General features: G+C 40.4%; 1 protein-coding gene across 1 annotated transcript in view; it reads right to left on the bottom strand.

The window, feature by feature from the left end:
- LOC144595762 (low-density lipoprotein receptor-related protein 1-like) overlaps positions 1-27,191 on the bottom strand; it is a 1,259,652-nt gene that overhangs the window by 532,412 nt on the left and 700,049 nt on the right. Inside the window, exons 13-14 of the mRNA XM_078403382.1 lie at positions 25,080-25,299; positions 20,050-20,242 (exon numbers count right to left, since the gene is read on the bottom strand). Of these exons, the coding sequence (XP_078259508.1) occupies positions 20,050-20,242; positions 25,080-25,299 (413 nt within the window). The remainder of the gene's footprint in view (positions 1-20,049; positions 20,243-25,079; positions 25,300-27,191) is intronic.

Here is a 27,191-nt window from a genome sequence, read left to right as displayed (position 1 = left end):
ATGATTACTTAGTCAATACAATCGTCATAGCAACTCAGTCTGTTTTATAGCATGTTTAATCATCGTTCTCACTTCTTATACCTACACTATTATCCCAAATGTGAAGGATGATGGGAAGATTTGAATGCATACATGATTTCATCATGCCTCTAAAAATCACCTCAAAGCACTTTGCACAGAATGAATTTGAGGTAGAATAATTGGCGTGATGTCAATGATGTACTTCAACAAGTGTGCAGGAAGGAAGATCTGATGATCAGCAACTGCTCTTAACATCTCACATAAGAATAATCCTTCATTAGCACCAACATTCTGCTGCACAAGCAATCCTTTAAGAATAGACCTTTCCTTCACATTCTCATGATTGTAAAGAATTGCTATGAATTGTGCCCCTTAAAGCAAAGAAAATGTATGAATTGGAATGGGACCATTTGACCCATTTTACCTGCATCTATTGAAACAAATATACCTTTATTCCTGCACTAAGACCATAAGCTTGGTATGTCATGACTCTTCAAATGCACATCCAAATGTCATGATAGTTTATGCCTTCACCATTCATTCAGGTAATGAGTTTCAAACCCTTAGTATCTTAGAAACATAGAAACATAGAAAACAGGTGCAGGAGGAGGCCATTCAGCCCTTCGAGCCAGCAAGTACCCTTTGACTATAAACATTTTTCCCCTTCTGTCTAATCCTTCTGCCAATTATTTTAAATCCGTCCCCGTGCGATGATTTTAAGGAATCCCTGTGGAGATTTTGACCTTTTGCTAAGGGTAATAATTCCTTCCTACTTTCATAAACACAGGTTGTATTTTCAGGACAACATAGCACATTGAACATAGAGCGTTGAACAATATAGCACTGGAACAAGCCTTTCAGCCAACAATATCTGTACCAAGAATAATGCCAAATTAAAGTAACCTGCAAGTAATCCATATCCCTCCATTCGTTACATATCCATGTGCCCATGTAAAAGCCTCTTAAACACCACTTTTGTTTCTGCTTCCACCACCACCCCTGACAGTGCATTCCACTCACCCACTCCATGGAGAAAAACTTGCCCGGCATGTCTCCTTTAGATATTCCCTCACTAACCTTAGATTTAGATTTAGATTTAGATTTAGAGATACAGCACGGAAACAGGCCCTTCGGCCCACCGGGTCCGCGCCGCCCAGCGATCCCCACACATTAACACTATCCTACACACACTAGGGACAATTTTTACATTTGCCCAGCCAATTAACCTACATACCTGTACGTCTTTGGAATGTGGGAGGAAACCAAAGATCTCGGAGAAAACCCACGCAGGTCATAGGGAGAACGTACAAACTCCGTACAGACGGCACCCGTAGTCAGGATCGAACCTGAGTCTCCGGCGCTGCATTCGCTGTAAGGCAGCAACCCTACCGCTGCGCCACCGTGCCGCTGCGCCACCTTAAAACTACGTCCACTCGTCTTTGACATAGTTACAAATAAACAAGGGAATTAAATGTAACATCTCCAATTTTGCGGGTGACACAAAGCTGGGTGGCAGTGTGAGTTGCGAGGAGGATACTATGAGGCTGCAGGGTGACTTGGATAGGTTGGGTGAGTGGACAGATGTAGGGCAAATGCAGTATAATGTGGATAAATGTGAGGTTATCCACTTTGGTGGCAAGAAAGGAAGGCAGATTATTATTTGAATGGTGTCAGATTAGGAAAAGGGGAGGTGCAACAAGACCTGGGTGTCCTTATACATCAGTCACTGAATATAAGCATGCAGGTAGAGCAGGCAGTGAAGAAAGCTAATGGCATGTTGGCCTTCATTGCGAGAGGATTTGAGTTTGTCCTATTGCAGTTGTACAGGGCCCTGGTGAAAGCACACCTGGAGCATTGTGGGCAGTTTTGGTCTCCTAATTTGAGGAAGGACATTATTGCTATTGAGGGAGTGCAGCATAGGCTCACCAGGTTAATTCCCTGGATGGCAGGACTGACATATGATGAAAGAATGGGTCGATTGGGCATGTGTTCACTGGAATTTAGAAGAATGAGAGGGGATCTTATAGAAACATATAAAATTCTTAAAGGATTGGACAGGCTGAATGCAGGAAAAATGTTCCCAATGTTGGGGGAGTCACAGTTTAAGAATAAGGGGTAGGCCATTTAGGACTGAGATGAGGAAATACATTTTCACACAGAGAGTTGTGAATCTGTGGAATTCTCTGCCACAGATGGCAGTGGAGACCAATTCACTAGATGTTTTCAAAAGGGAGTTAGATTTAGCTCCTAGGGCTAAAGGAATCAAGGGATATGTGGAAAAAGCAGGAACGATGTACTGATTGTAGATGATCAGCCATGAAATTGAATGCCAGTCGGTGCTGGCTCGGAGGGCTGAATGGCCTACTCTTGCACCTATTTTCTATGTTTCTATGTTTCTAAGTAATGAATAAAGGCATGTTTCCTTCCAGCTAATTCCTTTAAGCTGTTATCAAAAATAATGAAATACAGATTCCAAAAACTTTCATTATAAAATAATCTTGCAAGTTATTCTTTAGTTTGCATTTGTATTTTGTATTGTCCTTTTGCAAGATACTTGCAGATTTTAGTGCAAATATCAATTTTTCCCATATTATTGTATTCCACATATTTAGATATTCATACAGATGTATGTCCAGTTCTGATAAAGGGTCTGGCCCGAAACATTACGTTTCTCTTTCCACAGATTCTGCTGAGTTGCCAAGATTTTTGCTGCATTTTCTGTTTTTATTCCAGAAATGGACTAAGAAAACTTATTTTGTTGTTATTCCTCCTCCTAATGTTACTCCGTCATTATGACCATGAACTCATTTTTGGTGTCCTGAATTTCCATTTAGAATACCTATTACATTTTTCATTCATGGTTGCATAGTTTCAATGCACTTTCTTAAATGTTCTTTTGGGTGGGAAGAATAACAGTAATTTGCTGTTGCAGTTAGCTACAAATAACATTTTCCATGAAACCTATGGGTGGAAATTGCATTTGTACTTGGCCATTTATCATTGTGGAAGACATTTCCACTTTTATCTTTTTTTCTTTAGTGCAAACTGAATTCATGTCCTTGTATTACAAATTGCATTTGAAAAGAAGTGTCTGATTACTTAGATGAAATTCTATTTATTTTTCAGCAAATCAAATCAATTCGCATTTCATATCCATATGAAATCTACATCTGGCATCTTAAAAACATTCACGAAAAATCCAAGAAGAGCGTGCAATCTCAAGCCTCATCAGAACCAATAAAATTTCTTTTTGTGAATAAGCAGGCTTAGCACAAGGTGTTTAAGCAATGGAAACTGAATTTTCCATCAGCAAAATATTTTCAAACATCCTGCAAGATATAAATGGAAATTAGCAAAAGTAAATCAAACATTGATACATCAGGGAGAACTCAAAGAGTGAGAACTGTTTCCATAATCTATCTGATGGCAAATTTAAGGTGCAAGAAGGATTATATTATTCGGACATATGTTGTTTACTTTTCCCTGACTTATCAACCAGGATGATATTAAATCCATTATGTTTCCACAGTAAAGACAATGTGAAATGTCAAAATAATCTCATTACCCCACTATAAATCAGATAAATTTCTATTTTACTGCTATGGTTCATGCATATACTGATGTGGTTCATGCAGCAGTAAAATAGACATTTATCTGATATATTTATATGGATATATAAACTATTTATTGATTGCATGATTCTTTTTAACTATAAATTGTGCAATGCAATTGCTTTTTTTACTTCAGTATTGCTGATGTTTTGAAAAGCCATGACACTTATTTAATCGTGGATTATTTTTTAAACAAGCCACATCTGAACAGTATTGTTTCACTGGAAGTTGATTTAAATTTGGATAAGGCAAGAAATTATTCTGTTATCAGTATGGATGTTTCAAAAACTTCCCATTCATTTTTTTTCCTCGAACTCCATATTTGCTGGTATCAGATTTCAAGATAATCCTCTAAATCCCTGCATTATTACCTGCCCCATTGCCAACCTAGTATCAGATATCGTGACAACCTATTTCTCATCTAGAAATGTGTCTGAATTTTTTGTATTATTAAAACTCTTGCATAAGACACAAGTTCCTTGTTTGCTAATGGCACAATTTTTGGTCCTACCTTTCTGTTACCGTTCACTTTTCTGAGTTGCTGTGACAATATTTCTACTCCAATGTCAATATGTTAACTAACACACTGTAGTTTAAATATTTGGGCACTTGTTATGCACATATATTTCAGAGGATTTTTAAAAAATGTGAAAATTACATCCACAAACGTGCTTAGAATCAATTGCCAGGGGTAAATGAAAAGCCGATTTACTTATTTAAATCCATTTCAAATTGCATCCACATATCTGAAATATTAAATTCTCATTTATTTTCCCATTCAGTATTACAATTCCATGGTTTAATAAACAATTGTATATGGAAATAAATTATTTGCCCATCAAGCAGACCTTGATTTTAAATCAAAGTCAGGCCACCTATATGTTTAATGTAGCATTATGACCTTTAATGTCCAATTTAAGTTGGCTCACACTGTGTGAGCTTTGTTGCTCAGAAATTACACATTTTCAGCTTTGGAATTGAAAAGTCCTATCTCATCAAATATTGGAGGAGTGTGTTGTTATGTTTTTGGTCTTTTTCATTCCCATGGTCACACCCATCCTTTTTAATCTCATCCAGCTCTGTAGCTAGAGATGCCAGTTATCTATCTTGGCCATATAGTCTTGACCCAGAATGTCACCGGTCCATGTTTTCCCAAAGATGCAGCTTGCCGAGTTACTCCAGCACGGCAATGCCTCGTGTCTCTGAATATCCCCACACTTGGTCCATCAGTGGTATCTTTTGGTGCTAAATTCCTAAGCACTTGAAACATTTCCCCAATGCTCTCACTCTCTTTTTACTTTTCTTTCTTTTTTTAATCTAATTCTTTAAACAAAATTTAGAATATCCTTTTTAGAATCCCTTTACATGGCTGAGCAATATTTTTGTTTCATAACATTGTTGCGGAGAAATTTAAAACATTTTTAGTGAATTAAATTGCAAATAGCAGACGCCATTCTTATTCTCACTTTCTAAATTACTATGCCATCATTTTTTGGATGTTGATTTCCTTTCCTTGCTCTTAACTTATTAATAAAGTTGATGAAAATTCTATTATGTTCCCACAGATAGATATGACAAAATCTCAAGATTATTTCATTATCCAGCTAACCACACGAGAAACTTCCATTTTACTGTAGAAAAATAGGAACTGCAGATGCTTCTTTACAAAAAAGCAAACAAAGTGTTGGAGTAACTTAGCACTTCAAGTAACATCCCTGGAAAACATAGGTAAGTGCCGTGTTGGGTCAGGAACCTTTACAGTAATGGTAAACACACAGAATCCATCATGAATGTGTGTACCTATTTTATTATACAATCCGTTGAGTTACTCCAGTGAGTGAGAGAAATCTGGAACGATGTTTGAAGGTACTGTATGTCTGATGTTAAGGAGTACCTCTCTCATTAAAGTGATCTTTGTGGGATTTTCACAGACAACACAAACGAACGAACAAACACATACAAAACAGCAAGGAGCAGTGCACCGTGGCAACCGGCATCGGCACCATCTGCAAGAATGCTGGATATTTCCTATCCTAATGCTAATTTTGTTTGCCAAGACTTTGCTTGGTTGAACAGTGTATACTGAAAACTGAAAGCTTTTTGCATGTTCAAAAATTTGACGGTTTGATGTTGCCATCTTGATGTTTCCAATGAAACGGAGTCTGTGAATACTGAGAGGACAGTAATATAATGATCAAATAGAAGAATCCATGGGGTACTTCCGATGTTCAAAAACTCAATGGACAGCAAATTCCAGAATAAATTGTTTCACAAACCTAGGTAAGCAGACATTTCTCAATCTGAAAAGTGCTTAATGATTCTCAAAAAAACCCATGTAATTTACCCAGCCTGTGAGATTTAACCTTTATCCTCAGGGTGGAAATGTTAAAGACTGGAGGGCATAGCTTTAAGGTAAGGGGGCAAAGGTTAAAGGAGATGTGTAGGGCAAGATATTTATACAAATAGTCGTGTTTGCCTGTAATGTGTTGTCAGGGGTTGGTGGTGGAGGCAGATATAATAGTGGCATTTACCAGGCCCATGGATATGCAATGAGTATAGAGATATGGATCGCATGCAGGCGGAGATTAGTTTAACTTGACCTCATGTTTGGCACAGACATTGTGAGCAAAGAGACCTGTTCCTCTGGTGTACTGTTCTATGTTCCAAATGGAAGTAACTATCATTTTGATTTCTTCGGCTGACTTCTTTTGACATAAGTTTTAACAAATGACATTGGCGAAAAATTGTGATTCTCTTCAGCTGCTACTTGAAATGATGAGGCAAGAAACTATCCTGGTCACTTCATTACTGAAGAATCACTCTGCTGTAACATACTCACTTCACACTCTGTCAAGTACTGCTCCTGTGATTACTCAGGTACATACCATGCACCAATGCTTAAGTACAGATTGGTATCTAACTCACATTACACATTATTGGCTTTTTCCCTCTACAATTTTTCCTGACATCCTCAATATCCTTCCTGATATGAAAGACAATGAAATTATATTGATTTATTCTTTGTGCACCAGCCAGAATCTCAGGAAGCAAATCTCCAGGATAGCACAATGGTTCAGCTGATAGAGTTGCTGCCACACTGCGCCAGAAAGACAGGTTCATTCCTGACCTTGAGTGCTCTCTCTGTGGAGTTTGCACATTTTCCCTTTGATCGTATGGGTCTCGTCCAGGGCCTCCGGTTTCTTCCAAAAGATGTGCAGGTTTGTAAGTTAATTACCCTCTGTAAATTGCCCCTAGAGTACACTGAGTAGATGCAAAAGTGGAATAACATAGAACTAGTGTGAGCAGTAATCGGCATTAACGGTGGGCAAAAGGGTCAGAATTAATTTTTTATCAGTAAATTAAATCAACCAAATCAGATGCATGATTTTGTACTTTGGAAATTAAAGTACATTCGTTTGCAATTAGTGCGATATTATCACACAAGCAACAAGGAGAGGATGTATGTAATAACCTTCCAGAGTTTATGTTATGTCTTTGTGCTGTAATCGGACTATGAATAAAACTCGGAACACACAAGTATTTAAACGTGCCTTGGTGATGTTATCACCATCTTGAGTCTCTCTGCGCATGCGTACAATCGCGCAAGTCATTTCATATTAAATCGTTCTAATACACAACACTCCTCCCCCTTTAACTTGGAGGCAGGTAGCACAATTTAAATCAACGACACACGTACCCATGTCTAAAGTCAATAAAAAATATCAAACAATAGACTTGCATATCGTAACTAAAATGTGTGGCAAAGAAAATACATAACACATTGCTAGTATATCTGTAAGTTCACTTATAAAGAACAAAATCCTCAAATCTTTTAGGTGTTCTTGTAGTTCTATTAGAGATGAGTCTATCTTTCTGTGTTGGATTTTTCATGTGTTCTGGAATATCCGGCTCTGACTGTGAGGTTGTTTTATCACTGTGGATGAAATGTTCGTCAATATCAGGCCCTGGTTGTGATGTTGTGTTTCACTGTAGATGAAATGTTCGTCACTCTCTGAAGTGCTTTCAGGATCTACCCCTACGGTTGGAATTGGCAGAACTATCAGTGGCTCCTCGCTTGGTTGAACCACTTCTCTTTGTTGGAAGTTTGTGTGTTCGTCACCTTTTGGCAAGTACGCTCTCATTTGATCGACATGATGACGAACGACTCTTCCCTCACTCAACTTTACTTGTACAGGACTTCGCTGATGACTTCTGCTATCATTCCGTAAAGCCAAGTGGGACCTGATGTAAAGTTCTTGCCCATGACATGATCATTCACATCCAAGACTCGCTTCTTGCTTCCTCAATCTGCTGCCTGTTTCATTGAGGCTTGCTTCCGTCGAACAATTTTGCTGAGATCGGGTCGCAGACTGTCAAATTTAGTGCAGATCTTTCGCCTGAACATCAGTTCACTGGGTGACTTTCCAGTCGTTCCTTGAGGTGTGACTTGGTACGTCAGCAAGAACTCCTGGATCTTTAGTTCCAGGTCTGATCCTCTTCCTATCTTCACACCTGCTTTCACCGTCTGTACCCCTCTTTCTGCTAGTTCGTTGCTGGACGGGTGCTTGGGTGATATTTGAATGTGGCAGATGTTGTTGCTGCTGAGGAACTTGGCAAATTCTTCAGACACAAACTGCGTACCGTTACCTGTGACCACCGTTTCTGGTAACCCATGAGTTACAAACAACCGCTGCTGCTGTTGCGTGTTTCACCCAAACGGCTTCAATCCATTTGCTGTGAGCATCGACCCCAATCAGCACCTCCTCATTGTCGATGCTGGCATAGTCACAGTGAATTCGACTCCACGGTCTCTCAGGGAACTCCCATGGATGGATTGGGGCTGCAACAGGACTATGCTGACTCTGCTGACAGCTTGGAAAACTTCTCACTTGTTGTTCCAACTCGTTGTTGATTCCTGGCCACCATATGTTTGATCTTGCCAATGTCTTCATTTTCACAATGCCAGGGTGCGTGCTATGTTCTTCAAGGATTCTAGTCCTCATCTCCCTATTATCTGGGATAACCAATCGTGGTCCCCACAGGATTATATCATCCTCAACTGACAGCTCTTCTTTCTTGCTGGCAAAGGGCTTTACTTCTTCTGGAAGATTCCTTGCACTTGGCCACCCTTCCATGATGTGATTCTTCACCTTGGAGAGAACTCTGTCCTTCTTGGTGGCTCTCTTCACTTCCTGTGCATCAACAGGGCGTGTGTCCAGATCGGTGAGCATGTTGATGCGTGTCTCTGGTGCTTCATCAAGCTCGGCGAGCTCCGGATGATTCCATGAAGAGTCCTCTTCGTGGATCGGCAAGCGCGACAACGCATGTGCATTCTGGTGTTTCTTGCCTTCTCGATGGACTATCTTGTAACTGTAGGCAGACAGGATCATATGCCATCTTGCTACGCGAGCAGAGGCCATCGGGCTGGCAGGCTTGTGGTCTCCAAAGAGTCCCATCGGAGGCTTGTGATCAGTCACAATGGTGAAAAACCATGTGGAATTTCTTCAGTCCGAAGATTATGGATAAACCTTCCTTTTCATATTGTGCGTAGTTCACTTCGCTGGGCTTGAGAGTGCGTGAAGCGAAAGCTATCGGGCGTTCTTGTCCATCTGATTCAACATGGCTTATCACAGCACCGAAGCCATAGGGGCTTGCATCCGTTTGGAGCAAGATCGGTTTGGCTGGATCGTAATGCGTCAGCACACTGTCACTCTGAAGAAGACGCTTGGATCTCTGGAATGCCTGCTCATGTTCCTTTCCCCATTTGAACTTGGAATCAGGCTTGCTGCTCCTCCTCCCAGTCTTTGAATCTGCTGATCTGTACTCTGCCTTCAACATCTGAATCAAAGGTGCAATCTCCTGTGACAGGTTGGGTATAAACTTCCTGCAATACCCCAATAAGCCGAGGTATGCCTGGAGTTGGCTTTGGCTCACAGGCTGCTTTGCTTCCCGCACCGCATCAACTTTGTCTTGAAGAGGACGAAGACCATTCTTGTTCAGTCGATGTCCGAGATAGTCGACTGACTCTTGCATCAGTGCACAATTCTCCTTCTTCAGACATAACCCATTGGTCTCTAGTCTTGACAGGATCGCTTCCAGGTTCCAGAGGTGCTCTTCGTCAGTCTTTCCGCTGATGATGATATCATCAAGGTATGGCTTGCACATGGGAATATCAGCTAGCGGACTCTCCATTGTTCTCTGGAACATGGCTGGTGCGCTGGATATCCCAAAAGGCAATCTGGTTATTTGAAGAGATCTTTGTGTGTGTTAATTGTGGTGAACATTTGAGCTCCAGGGTCTAACTCTATCTGATGATAGGCATGGGAGAGGTCTAGTTTAGAGAACGTTTCTCCTCCTTCTAGTTCCTGCAGTAGATCCTCCAAAGTTGGAAGGGGATACTGTTCAACTTTCAGCACCTTATTTGCTGTGAGCTTGTAGTTGCCGCAGACTCTCATTCTCCCATCTGGTTTTGGAACAGCTATGATCGGGCATGCGAAATCTGCTGTCTTCACAGGCTTGATAATGCCATCTTGCAGCAAGTCATCCAATGTGACATCAATCTGCTTTCTAGCAGCATATGAAACAGAAGCTACCTTGCAAAACTTTGCTCCACTGTTTTCGTCTTGTGGAAATACCTTGGCTTGGTATCCCTTCAGTACTTCATGGTTGCTGTTATCAAACATTTTGGCGTGTTTGTTGAGTACTGTGTCCATGGCATCTTGCAAACTGTGCATACTACTCGGTGGACTTAATCTTGACTGCCGTGTTCTGGCTGGCTAGATTTGACAACAATCCAGGGTACTTCCTTAACCAGTCTCTTCCCATTAGGCTTGCACATTTCTTTACTACCACTAGGGACAGCGTTTCTGGCTTACTGTGAGGTTCGAGCTGTACCTGTACCACTGCTTGTCCGTAGATGTCAACCTTCTCGCCAGTGTAGGATTTCAGCTTGATGCTACTGGGATCTAGTCTAGGGTCTTGACCGAGTTTGCTGAAGACTTCTTCTGGTACGATAGTCCATGGATTTCCAGTGTCAACTTCTAGTTGTACCTCCCTGCCGTTCACTATCAAAGTGGCTGTATGCGGTTCAGAGTTCGTCAACTTGTTGATCGATTCATCGTCCAAGTGGCTCATTGTTTCCTCTGATGAATTCGAAGCTGCCTCCTCCAAGTGGTTTGCTTTTTTCTGAGATTGTCCTCTCCTCCACTGGTAGGCTCTCACAGCCTCACACTGACTCTTAGTGTGGCCCATTCTCGAGCACCTGAAGCATCTACCCTCTTGAAATTTGCACATCACTGGCTCATGGCTGCCACCACATCTCCAGCATTTCTTAGAGTAGTGACCCTTGTCTTTGGTTGTCCTTTGTTGACTCCTTGTCTTCTGCTGTTCAGACGCCTTCCTTTGAAGCTGATTGACGGAGGTAGTATCCTCTTGAGGCCTTCCGATCTTCTGGATCTGCTCCACATCTTGTTTGACAACCTCCATCGCTGTCGCAATATTGACTGCATTCTCAAAGGTTAATTTTGGTGTACCCAACAGTTTCCGCTGGATGTTCACCTCTGCACACCCTACCACCAATCTGTCTCTCAGCATATTCTCCAGTTCCTTGAAATTACACCCATCATGTAACTGTCAAAGCTTTGCTAGGAACTGAGGGATTGTTTCATTTGCTTGTGTGCAGGTATAGAATCGATACCTTTGCACTATTTCTGTTGGTTTTGGCGAGAAATGAGCAACCAAAGCATCCTTACATTCCTGATACGTTTTACTTGAGGGCTTAGCTGGCTGCAGCAATGCTCGTAGGGTGTGGTAACCCTTGCTTCCTAAACCTGTAAGGAACAATGCGCTATTCTTCTCTTCTGACGTGATATCGTTTGAAGTGAACCAAGCCTCTAAGACTTCAGTCCATTCAAAAGTATAACCAGGTTCTAACTGGGGCCCATTCCCAACGATTGGGTTAGCCATGGTTACACTATTAATACTCGGTTTCACAACAACACTATTTAAACATTATCACCGTCGTTGGTCTGCTCTCGGATACTCGGCTTCTCATTGTCGGTTGCAGTTGCTGGTGACAAAATGGCGGCGGCTGGACTGGGGCCTTGGGCTGCACAACACCTACGTCTGGTGGCTTAGCTATTACTGGCAAGCGAACACGATTGATGTTCTGCTGGCTATAGCTGCACGGCTAAAGCACAACAGTCTACGAAGTACAATTGACAAATTGTCCAGAGTTTGATCACGAGGCTCAGTTTGTGGCTATAACAGGCTCTAATGGATACGCTTTAATGTGAGTTATTACTACTTCAAGAATCTGGTGCAGAAGAAGCACTCCCTGAATAGCTGCGGTGGATTTGGCCTCTGTCTTTATGACCTGAGAAGTGTGAGGTGTTACAGAGAAGTGTGAGGTGTTACATTTTGGGACGTCTAACAAGGGCAGGACCAACACAGTGAAAGGTAGGCCATCTGGGGAGTGTCGTAGAGCAGAGGGATCTAGGAGTGCAAGTGTATGATTCCTTGAAGGTCGAGTGGCTGGTAGATAAGGTGGTCAAAAAGGCTTTTGGCATTTTGTTATTCATCAGTCAGAGTATTGAGTACAGAAGTTGGGAGGTCATGTTGCAGTTGTATAAGACGTTGGTGACACTACATTTAGTGTACTGTGTTCAGTTTTGGGCACCATGTTATAGGAAAGTCATTGTCAAGCTTGGAAGGGTTCATAGAAGATTTATGAGGATGTTGCCAGGGCTAGAGGGTCTGACTTATAAGGAGAGGTTGAGTAGACTGGGTCTCTATTCCTTGGAGGGCAGGAGGATGAGGGGTGATCTTATAGAGGTGCACAAAATTATGAGAGGAATAGATCGGGTAGATGCACAGAATCTCTTGCCCAGAGTAGGGGAATTGAGCACCAGAGGACATAGGTTCAATGTGAAGGGGAAAAGATTTAATAGGAATCTGAGGGGTAACATTTTCACACAAAGGGTGATGGGTGTATGGAACAAGTTGCCAGAGCAGGTAGTTGAGGCTGGGACTATCCCAACATTTAAGAAACAGTTAGACAGGTACATGGATAGGACAAGTTTGGAGGAATATGGACCAAGCGCAGGCAGGTGGAACTAGTATAGCTGGGACATGTTGGCCAGTGTGGGCAAGTTGGGCCGAAGGGCCTGTTTCCACACTGTATCACTCTCTGACCTCTTTTACTTCTTTCGGTTCCTTTCTGTCTCACCTCTCTGCTTCTAGATACAAAAGCAATCCTGTAGGACAGTGTAATCATCTGGATAGAGCCCAAAAGGGCGGTATAAGCAAACAACTCCAAAACATGCATGAGACCATAAATTACAAAACAACAGCCAATGTCCAACACGTTCCTCTGAATAATCTTCATTCTGGCTTTTGTAACTGTGTTATTGGGTTAGTCTATTGGACTGCACAATACTAAGCTCATAAAATGCTCATAACATTATGTGCATGATCTGAATTTGAATATTTTACTTAACAATTTCAACAATTCTGATATATGTCATGGATGACTTAAGAGCATCCCAATTAATCCCAAGTACAGCCCTCCATCAAGTCATAGAGAAGTTGTTTAAGAAGATTCTGAGATATAGGATTTATTCTCACTTGGAAAGGGATAGAGCAGTGGGGATGGTTTTGTGCAGGGAAGATCATGTCTCACAAATCTGATGGAGTTTTTTGAGAAGGTTTACAAAGTAATTTGATGAAGACAGAGGAGTGGATGGGCCTTAGTAAAGCTTTTGACAAGGTTCTGCATGGTACGCTGAGCAGGTTAAGGCAAATGGGATCTGATGCATGTTGGCAAATTAGATCCAAAATTGGTTTGGTGATAGAAAGCAGAGGGTAGTGGTGGATGGATATTTCAGTAAAACTTTAGGCAAGGTTCCGCAGGGTATGCTGTGCAAAAGGTTAAGGCAAAAGTGATTCAATGCATTTTTGGAAAACTAGATCCAAAATTGGCTTGGTGATAGAAGCCAACGGGCAGTGGTGGATGAATGTTTTTGTAAGTGGAAAATTGTAATAATTGATGTACTAGAGGAATCAGTGCTGGGACCTTTGATTTTCGTAAATGACTTGGATGAGAACATATATGGCCTGAATAGCATGAAAATTGGCATGAAAATGAGTGGAGTTATAAATAGCAAAGGTGGTTTTCAAAGTCCACAGCAGGACATAGATCAGTTGGAAAGTTGAGTGGAATGATGGTTGGTAGAATTAAATATAGACAAGTGTGAAGTAATGCAATTTGGGAAATCAAATTTTGGTAATCATATGGAGAACCTAATTCTTAATACGCAGGGGGTCATAAGGGTGCAAATACATAGTTCACTGAAATTGGCATTTTGGGAAGATGGCGTAATTAAGGCATTTGGTTCGATGGCTTCATTAGCAAGTCATGGAATATAAGAGTTGGGACGTTATGTTGAAGTGAATAAAACATTGTGTAGCCTCCACAAAGTATTGTGTACAATTCTGGTCACCATATTGCAGGAAGCAGTTAACAAACAAAAGTGAGTCATCAGGATTTTGGTTTAATTGGAGAGCTTAATTTCGTTTGAATGCAGGAAGTTGGGAGGTGATTTATAGAGGATTATAAAATGAGGGCTATATTTAGGATAGTCATTTTCCCAGGATTGGGGTGTCTTGGACTGTTGAGCACAGGTTAAAAGTGAGGGGAGAAAAATATAAGGAGATGTTAGGTATATGTTTTTCACACAGATGGTGATTGTTATCTGGAATGAGCTGCCAATGCAGGTGGTCGAGACAGATACAACTATAATTAAAAGGCACTTGGATAGCTACTTAGATATGAAAGGTATGGAGAGATAAGAGTCTAATGAAAGCAAGAGAGATTAATGCAGATATGCAGCACAGTCAGCATTGATAAGGTGAGTGAGAAGGCCTGTTTCTTTGCTATACATTTCTATGATTCTATTGCGTAGACTTCTGGCACCAGATAGAATGTTTTGTATTGAACCTTTCTAATTGCTAGTCCCGATTCGCCCCTCCATTTGATTTGCTTTTCCGCTGCCTTCATTCTTCTGTAATTCAAAGCTGAACACCTGCTTGTTACCATCCCTCCACCCCTGGCTCATCAACTCCAATCCTTCTTTTGTCTTTGACATTTGACATTTGAGTTCCTTTCAAATTTGTTTTGATCACTGTGATATCTAGGTACTTGAGCGTAGTACTTTGGGTCATGAGCTGCCTGATACTCTGGCCTCTCATTTCTCTGCAATCAATCAAAAACTAGACATTGCAGTGAGGGGAACGACCATACAGAATGGTAAATTTCCAGCTTGCAAGAATCAGAAGAAAAGCCTGAAGGAACACTGTGCATTGCAAAATTGATAACATTCTGAGAGAGAACATTACTTTGAGGTGAGAGATTCTTTTCTAGTCAATTAACAAGTGTATTTAGAAGTACCTAGCTCCTTGCAAAATATTTTAAATTTGTTAACACATCTGTGGAAAATAGGGGCTATATGAAAATGTAAAAAACAAGTGAAAATAAAAATATTGTTATGTGTAACTTAGAAGCTTAAATGGCAAGATAACAAAATAAGAGTTTGATATGTGTAGACAAATAAGAGGAGCTTCTTGTTGGCAGCTTTACAAAAAGAATGATTATGAAAAGGCACACCATAGTCACACGTACTTTGTAACTGAATAAATTGCACAAAAAGTTTGGAGTGGTGTCAATGGTCAGCACAGATTTATAATTCCCTGATCACACCCCTCTCAAATGAGGTAATGCAGAGCTCCTTGCATGCCTATTTATCCAATGATCTTATTAAATGTGTCCTTTCGTGACAAACTTAATATGAAATGAATTTGAAGGGCATTGTGGTGTACAGTAAGTTTGGAAATAAGCTTTGCACATATGCAACTGGGGTTTAATCCATTTCACATTAATAGGATGAAAGCTTTCCTTATCTGCTGACCGATAAAGTCCCATGTAAAATACATTTTGTTTGTCTTTATCAAAGTCCTAGTGGACCTGAGCATGCGGAATGGAACTGACCTTAATTTAAGTTGAAGTTCCACGATATTGATAATATCAGTAAATGTCAAACTGTGCAGGAGGATTCCTATTCAGTATCTGGCACTGTATTCATTGTTAAATGGAGTTTTACTCTGCACTGAGTCACACTATAATTGTCATTGGATTTAAGAATCAAAATGTTTCCTATCCACTCCTTTGATAAGTACAGAATGAAATCGGCAGGATAAAAAAGACGCACAAGGTTCAAAGATCAATTCCTAATGCTAAAGCTTAAAAAGAAATAAAAGCTAAAAACTTGCAGTGGTGCCAGTTTAAGACAACGAGAAAGGAAAAAAAATAATTAGCACAACTTTAACACATTTATACCAGTTCAATCATTGAGGAGAAAGCACTGGAGCAAAGTTCACAAAGAGATTATTCCTTAAATTCAGAAATTTAAACATTTGATGCTTTTTTTTTGTTCAAAAATTGTTTCTGGCAACAAGTCTAATTGTATAAAGATGTCATTGTAATTATACATCACCACAGATAAGTGATCTCTGATGTAACTGTTGAAAGCAAAAAAGTAAGTTGTTCTCAGTTGTTGCAGTTATCCTCTCAATTCTCTAGACTTTGTGAAATCCCTATTATGGTGATGACCTTACCTGATTCTATACAAATACTTAAAGTGAGGAGGCATTAAACTCCTCACTCCTCTGTGTGTGTGACCAATTTATTTTTAAGAGATCTTGGCAGCCACGATGAGAACCAGCAGATTCCGATGATTAGGATTTGGAGTGTGTTGGGGAGCTGTTCAGTGAAGAGGCAGGGGCTGGTAATCTTAGTGGTGTGAGACAAAGATTGGTGCATGAAGGAGATGGGAAATTAGGGTTTACAAATTGCATTACTGCATTTTAATGATAATAACCAACATTGTGGTCATGAGCACAAAAACACAAGAAGATAGGAGATCAAATAGGCAACTGAGCTCTTCAATCCTGCCCTGCCATTCAATATGATCAAGCCTGACCTATGCTGACCTCAACTACGCTTCATGCCAGTCCTGCATATGCTTCAAGTTTTCAATTTTTCAAATATTCGTCAACCTCCACCTTACATATTCCTTATGATCTGTCTTCCACCAGCCTCGGGGTAAGAGAATTCCAGAAATTGACTATCTCCTGAGAGAAATTTCTATGCATTTCAGTGATTCATTTTGATTAATTTTGAAATTTTCAGTGATTCATTTTGAAATTTTCAGTGATTAATTTTAACATTTTCTATGCATTTCAATAATTAATCATTTATCTTGTAGCTATGTTGCCCTTGTTCATGAACCTCCCTAATTAAAACTTGTCTATGTACCCAATCAATCAAGCGTCTTATTTGTTGAAATTAGTTGATTCCTCACTCTTCTAAACTCTAAATTAAAGTCCCATAAAGATCACAATCTTCAAATCAAGGTTCATTGAATTGCATTGTCAATTTATTCTGTGTTATGCCACACACAGTGTTGTTTTAGCCTATCAACTCTGATCTGGTCAGATTTTTAAGCAACACACCAAAATATAAGTAGACAAAAATGTTGGAGTAACTCAGCAGGTCAGGCAGCATCTCTGGAGAGAAGGAATAGGTGATGTTTCGGGTCGAGACCCTTCTTCAGACTGATATAAATAGTGTAGGAAGGAACTACCAAAGAGACACAAAATGCTGGAATAACTGGGCGATGTTTTGGGTCAAGACCCATGAGATCATCAGTCTGAAGAAGGGTCTCGACCCGAAACGTCACCCATTCTTTCTCTCAAGAGATGCAGCCTGTTCCCGCTCAGTTAATCCAGCATTTTGTGTCTAAAATATAAGTAGTGGTCTTCCAGCCAGAGGGTAATGTTACTATTGATTGGTGTTTGTGGAAGGTATGTTCCTTTTGCAAAGGGTCATGGAAACCCTGCAGAATTATAACTCAGTTCTCTTGGCAGGAGGTTCCCAAGAAGATCTCTGCAAGGAGTAATAGAAAAAGAGTGAAGTCAATAATTGCTTGCACTTTGGAGATAGATGCTTGCTTTGCAGTTAAATCTTTGTGCCCTTTGCCTGCTCCGGTGGGCTGCAGGAAAGCAGATAAAGCCTTTTCTCCTGGAGTATTAATACTGGGTTTGCTCTTCAGTGCAGCTGTGAGTAGCAAATGGTGCTATGTGTCAAAGATCAGGAGGAACTGGGAAGTTGAGAAAGACTTTGAATTTGGCCTCCACATGCAAAGCTGTCCAAGCACTTGTGTGAGCCTTTCATTTGAAGTGGCAGGGAATCTCAAACCACTATAAGAAAAGAGTCCTTTAAATATCACAGTGAAAACAGGTTAATTAAAATCAGGAGGTTCTGTGTAAAAGAACTATATCTGGTCTGGTGATGTTGAAAATCACAGTCAGCTGTAATTAGGTTTCTATGCTACCGTTGATATTAATTTCAGTTTTTTTTATGCAGAGGTGCTTGAACAAACAGGAATCCAGCTGGATAGACTGGAGAAAAAAATTCAGATAGGCACTGAGATACCCAGACATGAACAGAATATTGGAAACACAAGGAACTGTAGATGCTGCAATCTTGAATAAAACACAAAATGCTGCATTCACCAAGTGCTGGATAAAATATTGTTCAGTTCAAGGTCAACTTCATTTTCAACTGGACACTTCTATACTTTTTTGGAGCTGGAGTTTCTATCAGTGAATTGATTAGAAGAGAGGAGAAAAAAAGGAGTTGCAGTAATGACATTGAAAGCAAAACTCCGCTGCCCGTCTACTCACCCACACCCCGATCCGTGACCATATCACCCCCGTCCTTTACAAACTCCACTGGCTCCCCATCCCCCAGAGAATCCAGTACAAAATCCTCCTCATGACCTACAAAGCCCTCCATAACCTGGCCCCATCCTACCTGACTGACCTCCTCCACAGGCACACTCCCACCTGCACCCTCCGCTCTGCTGCTGCCAATCTCCTATCCCCCCCCCATCCGGACCAAACTCAGATCCTGGGGGGACAGGGCTTTCTCCATCGCTGCTCCCACCCTATGGAACTCACTACCCCAAACCGTCAGAGACTCGTCCTCACTCACCACATTCAAAACATCACTGAAGTCTCACCTGTTCAGTACTGCCTTCAACCACTGAAGGTCACCTCACCTTCTGTCTCCTTTCTCTGTTCGTTTACTTATTTATCTATTTATTCACTTCCCTATGTTCTTTAAATCCCTGTAAAGCGTCTTTGAGTGTATGAAAAGCGCTATATAAATATAATGCATTATTATTATTATTATTTAAAAATTGAGTTTAATATGGCTCTGACAATAATTCTAAAGGAAAATACATTGTGAGTAATAGGAGAATACTGTATCTATTTCTTTTTTTTAATACTATATTCATTTTCAGACCAGAGGTAAGATCATTCCAGAAATGTGATTAAACCTTTTGTCCATATGCAACATAAAACTTTACATTGTGCAAGTTTGTACAAGTTTACATTGGTCGACACGGTGGCGCAGCGGTAGAGTTGCTGCCTTACTGTGCTTCCAGCATTCGATCCTGACTATGGGTCTCTCTCTGTACAGAGTTTGTACATTCTCCCCATGACCACATAGGTTTTCTCTGAGATCTTCGGTTTCCTCTCACTCTCCAAAGACGAACAGGTTGTAGGTTTATTGGCCAGTTATAAATGAAATTGTGCCTAGTGTGTGTTGGATAATGTTAATGTGCAGGAATCGCTGGTCTGTGCGGACTCAATGGGCCGAAGTGCCTGTTTCCACGCTGTTTCTCTAAAACTAAAACTAAAACTAAAAAGGACAAAACACCAAGAAGCCTAAATGGTTCATTATTTCATAATCCGGTATTCCATGCTTTTACATGTAAAGCAACAGGACCTGAACATTTTCGTTCATTGTTTCTCCAGGAAAGTCCTTCTCTCTGTATTATAGCTGCAGACTGAGGTCATTTTCAATTTGCCTCAATTTCTGCGAGCTTCTGTATGTGAAGACAAGGTGAAAATGGAAAACAGCATGTGTGATGTGTGATGTGTGTTTCTAAAATTGTTCAGATATCACAGATCAAAGATGATTCTGTTTGTTCATAACCGACTGCACAGACACTCTTGGAAAGTGTCACATACATCATAGCATTCCCCACAAGTGATTCTTTACTCTGTGTTTACTGCCTTATATTGCATTTTAATAGCATTTGTAAATCATGATAGATTAATGTTATTTTCATACTTTATTCAGCTGTTCTTTTAAAGGTTTTTATAACATGTGATAACAAATAGCTGGATGTGAAAAATAGCATCTATCTTATCCCTACACAATTTATTTTCAGGGACTTTCACAATTAAGATTAAAAAATGACTCTGTTTCAGCATTGAGCTTGTACATTACCTCGTAACTGTTGCTGGACATCATAGATCCTCAGTCCAAACAATGGTGGTCTTTCCTTTCGAAGCAATGTAACATTTCTTGTCATCAAGTCCAGTTGAAAAATTGATCCATTTGTATATTCAGTCCAGAAAATAAATGTTCCATAATAGGACAAGCCAAAGGGGTGATTCACTTCCTTGCCGCCATATACTATCTGAAATATTGGGGAAAAAAATGCAAGTGCTAAATATAAATAACGTTAAACTGGATAAAAGCTGGTAACAGAAGAAAATAAATCAACAAAGATGATACATATTATATATGAAAAGCATTCTGTAAAAATGTTATTTCTTGGTCACGAGCAAAAAATATAATTAGTTTGCAAAACTGGATTGTTTATGGTTATTATACATCTACATAAAATGTGGTAGTCATTTTAATAGTTTCTTTCAGGAGCATTGTAGACAAATGATGGTGGCCTAGTGAAAGTGCAGCCTTTGTGTTTCTGATATTTTGCTTGGTTTCCTTCAGATGCAGTTAAATTGGGCTGACACAGCCAAAGAGAACTGTTGGATCCATCAAGATAAGTAGTCCTCAGACATAAGCAAATGTTAAAGAAAGGTCACATGCCAGTAAGTCTGACTGTATGCTCTATCATTGATCTTACCATTCAGCCTGACAGTTAGTTGAGTGTTGGGATGAGAGCGTTTGATGGCACTGGGCCTAGACTGGCTGGAGTTTAGAAGAATGACATGTACAGAACAATGAAAGGCTTGGATAGAGTGAATGTGGAGAGGATGTTTCCTCTAGTTGGAGAATCTAGGACGAGAGGTCATAGCCTCAGAATTAAAGGGCGTTTAGGAAGGAGATGGAGGAATTTCTTTAGTCAGAGGGTGGTGAATTTGTGGAATTGTTTGCCACAGAAGGCTGTGGAGGCAAAGTCAGTGGATACATTTAAGGCAGAGATAGATAGATTCTTGATTAGTGTGGGGGTCAGAGGTTATGGGGAGAAGGCAGGAGAATGGGGTTAGGAGGGAGAGATAGATCAGCCAGGATTGAATGGAGGAGTAGAGTTGATGGGCCAAATTGCCTAATTCTATTTCTATCACATGATTTTGTGATGCCAAATAATTCTTTGCTTACTCCATAGTATCACCCAAGAGTTTTGCATCAGGGAGGACAGATATGGGAATGATCATTCAATTTAATTATTGTGAATAAAATGAAAAGTGTCCTTTACTTCCTTTATTTACTTTAATGGATTTAAAATATGTGTGTGTTAGTGTTATTCAATTAATTAAAAATTAAATTTTAATTTATTTGAGTCTATTTAAAACGTTAAAAATATCTCTCTCTGTCAAGAACATTTCAAAATGCTAAGAAGCCTTAGACATCCAGTGAGCTGTTATAATCTGCTAGGGTATTCTGTGGAGAGGGCATTAGGCTGCACGAGTTCAACTCCACTCTCCTCTCTGTACTTGCTTTTTCTCATGGGTTGCCATTCAAGTGTGGAAGGCACCTTGCTCACCCATTTACACCCACTAAAATAGCAGGGGATCATATAACCTAGAAGTAGGCCCTTCGCTCCAACTCGTCCATGCCAACGAAGATGCTCCAATTAAGCCGGTCACATTTGATTGTGTTTGGCCCACGTCCTTGTAAAACATTCCTTTCTGTGTACCTGTCCATGTCTTTTAAATGCTCTTAAAGCATCTGCCTCAACTAACTCCTCTCTCGGCTTGTTCAATATATCCACCTGAGTATATCCTTGAGTGAAAAACCTTCCCAGGTTCCCATTAAATCTTGCCCCTTTCACTTTAAACCTATATCCTCTGGCTTATGGTTCCCCTACTGGTTTTGGTTGTGAAAGATTGCAGCAGGATCTGGATCGATTGGCCAGGTGGGCTAAGGAATGGTTGATGGAATTTAATACAGAGAAGTGTGAGGTGTTGCATTTTGGGATGTCTAACAAGGGCAGGACCTACACAGTAAATGGTAGTCCTCTGGGGAGTGTTGCAAAGGGATCTAGGAGTGCAGGTGCATGGTTCCTTGAAGGTCGAGTCGCATGTAGATAAGGTGGTAAAAAAGGATTTTGGCACATTGACCTTCATCAGTCAGAACATAGCGAGAGGTTGAGTTGGCTGGGTCTCTATTCCTTAGAGTGCAGGAGGATGAGGGGTGATCTTTTTGAGGTGTACAAAATTATAAGAGGAATAGATCGGGTTGATGCACAGAGTCTTTTGCCCAGAGTAGGAGAATCGAGGACCAGAGGATATAGGTTCGAGGTGAAGGGGAAAGATTTAATAGGAATCAGAGGGGTAACTTTTTCACATAATGTGGTGCCAATTATTGATGCTTGAGTCAATTATTAAAGAGGTAATAATGGCACATTTGGATAGCGGTAAAAGGATTGGTCCAAGTCAGCATGGATTTATGAAGGGGAAATCCTGCTTGACTACTCTTCTGGAATTTTTTGAGGATGTGAAAGGTAAAATGGCTGAAGGAGAGCCAGTGGATGTAGTATATCTTGAATTTCAGAAAGCCTTTGATAAGGTACCACACGGGAGGTTAGTGAGCAAAATTAGAGCACATGGTATTGGGGTTAGGGTATTGACATGGATAGAGAATTGGTTGGCAGACAGGAAGCAAAGAGTAGGAATAAACGGTTCCTTTTCAGAATGGCAGGCAGTGGAGAGTGGAGTGCCGCAAGGCTCGGTGCTGGGGCCGCAACTATTTACAATATATATAAATGATTTGGATGATGGAATTAGAAGTAACATTAGCAAGTTTGCAGATTACACAAAGCCGGATGGCAGTGTGAACTGCGAAGAGGATGTTAGGAGGTTGCAGGGTGACTTGGACACGTTGAGTGAGTGGGCAGATGCATGGCAGATGCAGTATAATGTAGATAAATGTGAGGTTATCTACTTTGGCAGCAAAAATAAGGAAGCAGATTATTATCTCAATGGTGTCAGATTAGGTAAAGGGGAAGAGCGATGAGACGGTGTCCTTGTGCACCAGTCACTAAAAGTATGCGTGCAGGTACAGTGAAGAGAGCTAATGGCATGTTGGCTTTCATAACGAGAGGACTTGAGCACAGGAGCAAATAAGTCCTTCTGTAGTTGTATAAGGCCCTGGGGAGACCACATCTGGAGTATTATGTGCAGTTTTGGTCTCCTAATTTGCAGAAGGAAGTCCTTGCTATTGAGGCAGTGCAGCGCAGGTTCACAAGGATAAGCCCTGGGATGGAGGGACTGTAATATGAGGAAAGATTGGAAAAACTAAGCTTGTATTCACTGGAGTTTAGAAGGATGAGAGGGGATCTTAGAGAAATGTACAAAATTGCAAAAGGACTGGACATCCTAGATGCAGGAAAAATGTTCCTAATGTTGGGGGAGTCCAGAACCAGGGGCCACAGTCTTAAGAATAAAGGGGAGGCCATTTAAAACTGAGGTGAGAAGAAACTTTTTCACCCAGAGAGTTGGGAATTTGTGGAATTCTCTGCCACAGAAGGCAGTGGAAGCCAATTCATTGGATGAATTTAAAAGAGAGTTAGATAGAGCTTGGGGCTAGTGGAATCAAGGGATAGGGGGAGAAGGCAGGCACAGGTTACTGATTGTAGATGATCAGCCATGTCCATAATGAATGGCGGTGCTGGCTCAAAGGGTCGAATGGCCTCCTCCTGCACCTATTTTCTGTTTATATGTTCCTAAAGGGTTGAGGATGCATGGAACAAGCTGCCAGAGGAGATAGTTGAGGCTGGGACTATCCCATTGTTTAAGAAAAAGTTAGACAGGTACATGGATAGTACAGGTTTGGAGGGATATGGACCAAGTGCAGGCAGGTGGGACTAGTGTAGCTGGGATATTGTTGGCCAGTGTGGACCCCGAAGGCCCTGTTTCCTCACTGTGTCACTCTATGACTACTCTGGGTAATAGACTCTACATTCATCTTATCTATTCCCCTCATGATTTTATACACATCTATAAGATCATCTCTCAGCTTCCACCGCTCTAAAGAATATAGTCTTAGCCTGCCCAACCTTTCCCTATAGCTCAGCCCCTCAGGCCCTGGTAACATTCTCCTCTCCCTCCTGCTTTGTGAAATGAATTGGACCTGAAGAGACATTTACAGCGTTACACATTCAGTGAAGGAGAGGGGTGGGGGTAACCTTATTGTGGGGTCGGAAAGAGGATAAAAGATCACCAGCCTGGAGCTACAGGAAGAGAGTCTTTGGAAGTTTTGTAGAGGGAGGAGAGGTTACTTAGCAAATCCCTACGTTTTGTGAATGCAGCTCTCCTTCATCTCTCAGGACTATATTGAGTTTTATATATTTCAAAAACTTTCCTTCTTGTCTTTCAGAACTCCCTGTGAGATGATGGAAAAGTCTATTTATCCTGGGTTCCCTCGCTGTTGCTTGCCCATTGGTAATGGTTGCTCAAAGGCAAACTAATCTGACCATGGCGGTCACAAATACCAAAATGATTTATTAACCTAATTACTGTTCTAGGCATGATATTTTGATATTTGCTAACATTGCAGGGGTATAATTGCACTTTGTAATGAATGCATAATATCTGCTCACCATATTAGAGGATCAGATGGGTAGTATCCAAATATATAGCACTGCAAGGCTGAATTTCAAGGTCAAACTTTAATAGCCAAATTATGACCACCTGTTTCTTCTAGCAGAATTCAAATGGTGCAAAATCCTTCTGGAAAATTAATCCTGACAATTGTTGAAATAATATTTCAATTTTCTGCTACCTTTGCTTGTTTTATTTTGAGAACATTTTAATTTTGATTGTGGATTCTAACTTTTCTTGTAAAACCTGTATTTGATACCTTGTCAAAGCGTGGATACAGGCCCTTCGGCCCAACTTGCCCATGCCGACCACAGGTACCATCTACACTAGTTCCATCTGCCTGTGTTTGGCCCATATCCTTCTGTCCTACCCATGTGCCTGTCTAAATGTTTCTTCATTTCTTAAATTCTCCGTGTGCATAGAATGACACAATTACTAGAAACTGTGCTTAAAAATCATACTCACCATTCTACCTGTGCCATTTAAAAATATTTTTTCAATGTGATCATAATATGCATCACACCAATATAGTATCCCAGCTGTCAAATCTAGGGTTAAACCATTAGGCCAAAGCATCATTGTTGTCACAAAGAGTTGTCGATTGGAGCCATCCATCCATGCTCTCTCAATTCTTCCTGTCATGTTGTCTATCTCTTCCTCTTCCCAATCTGTCCAGTACATCCAGCTACATAGAGTAATGATACAGTAATGTATTAAAGCTTTGGTCAACAGTAAACATATAATGGCTTAAAAACTAAACTGTATAGTGGTGTTATTTTAGCACTACACAATTAAACATTAATGAACTGCCATGACATATATGAGCACACAATCATAGATTCCCAGCACAAAAATAGTTTCTTTGACCCTTTCGAACGAAGATGTCGACCTGAACTCAACCCTTTTGCCTGTCTTTGACCCATATACCTTTAAACTTGTATATCCTTGCACCTGTCCAAATGTCTTTTTTAAGTTCTAATTTTACCCAATTCTAATACTTCCTCTGGCAGCACGTTCCACATGCCCATCACCCTTTGCATGGAAAATCTCCCTTTTAAATCTTTCCTCTCTCACATTAAATCGATGCCCTTTAGAAAATGTTTCAGACTCTCATACCCTAATTAAAGGACTGTGATCTATGCCTCTCGTGATTTTATATACCTATATAAGGTCATCTTTCAATCTTATACCCTCCTGGGACAAAAGATCCAGGCTGTCCAGTCTTTCCTTATAATTCGAGTTCCCTAGTTCCAGTGATATTTTTGTGAAATTTTCCTGCACCCTTTCAAGCCTAATACCATTCTTCTGGTAGCTAGGTGTCCAGAAATGCACACAGCACAAGTGTTGTCTGACCAACGTCCTGACATCCCAACTCTTGCAGTTAAATCCCTGAATGATGATTGTTTTTGCTTAATTTTGGATATTTAACCAGGAACTTCCCAGTGTGAGTTGTGTTTGCATGGCTGATCAACTTTCACAGTTGATGATCATCAAATTACTTCATTTCCCATTCAACACCAATTCACTTGCACCTGAGGCGCAAGACCTCAAACACTTTAGAGGTTTGCAACGGCTGTACATGATCAAGATAATAGTTAACGTACTGTATAAGAACCCTGTAGAGCATCCATTAGGACATCATAAAACCTCGCTATCAAAAAAATATGTTCAGTCAAATGTCTTTGCGGTAATACTTCAAAGTCATTATGTGTCTACATAGCTGAATAGAAATGTCATTATCAACAGATTCTGCAATCTACAGCAACAGCTATCGGGTTTACAAGTTGATTTGCAATACTCCAATCTGTGGGATCGAACATACTGTATTATACAGCAGGCTATATATGTGCTCACACACAGAATGAGGACTGCTGCAACATTTTGCACCTTCTAAGTACATTCTGAATTCCAACTATTTATTTACTGGATAGCCAATTGACTTACAATCAAGAATCTTATTCCTTCACAGGCTGTTGTCTAACATCTAATTTTGATCATGCTATTTCATTCAAATTAATACACACCAATGTTTTCCCTTCATTTTGTTAATCATCAAATAAGCAATCAGCAGATATTGAAACTATTCAAAAATCTGCATTTTTAATGGTGTAATTTTCAGCCATCCTCTTGGAAAACCAAAGGAACAGACAGTCTATTTTGCAAATTTTAGTTAGCTCCGAGAAAAAAGATTTTGTTTTGCAAACAAATGGTCAAGTTTGTTGACTGGTTTAGAAGACTTATTTTCCAAGACATCAGCAGCAAGCTGGATTAATGATAAAATGTTAGTGAAGCATGTTAAGTAAATTCAGCTTTAAATTTTCATGAGACTGCTGGGATCAGCGTCTGAACCCTACTGTTCTGGCAAGGCATCATAGGGTTCTCACTGCGTGCATCATGTGTGCGAATCAGGTGTCGGCTCCAGAGGGATTGCAATGAGGCTGACAGCATTGACAACAGTATTCTTGTGTCCCTTTGGGAATTTTCTTCCCTGCTGTTGCAACCACACAATATATTTGCCACGATGTAACATTACTCAGCATGCCATGAACTCGCTTGTGCTTTAGATATAAAGATATC

Source organism: Rhinoraja longicauda, chromosome 8 (assembly GCF_053455715.1).
Source record: "Rhinoraja longicauda isolate Sanriku21f chromosome 8, sRhiLon1.1, whole genome shotgun sequence".
Taxonomy (NCBI): Eukaryota; Metazoa; Chordata; class Chondrichthyes; order Rajiformes; family Arhynchobatidae; genus Rhinoraja; species Rhinoraja longicauda.
Note: the sequence above shows the minus strand (reverse complement) of the source record. Positions and strands in the feature narration are given on the sequence as shown.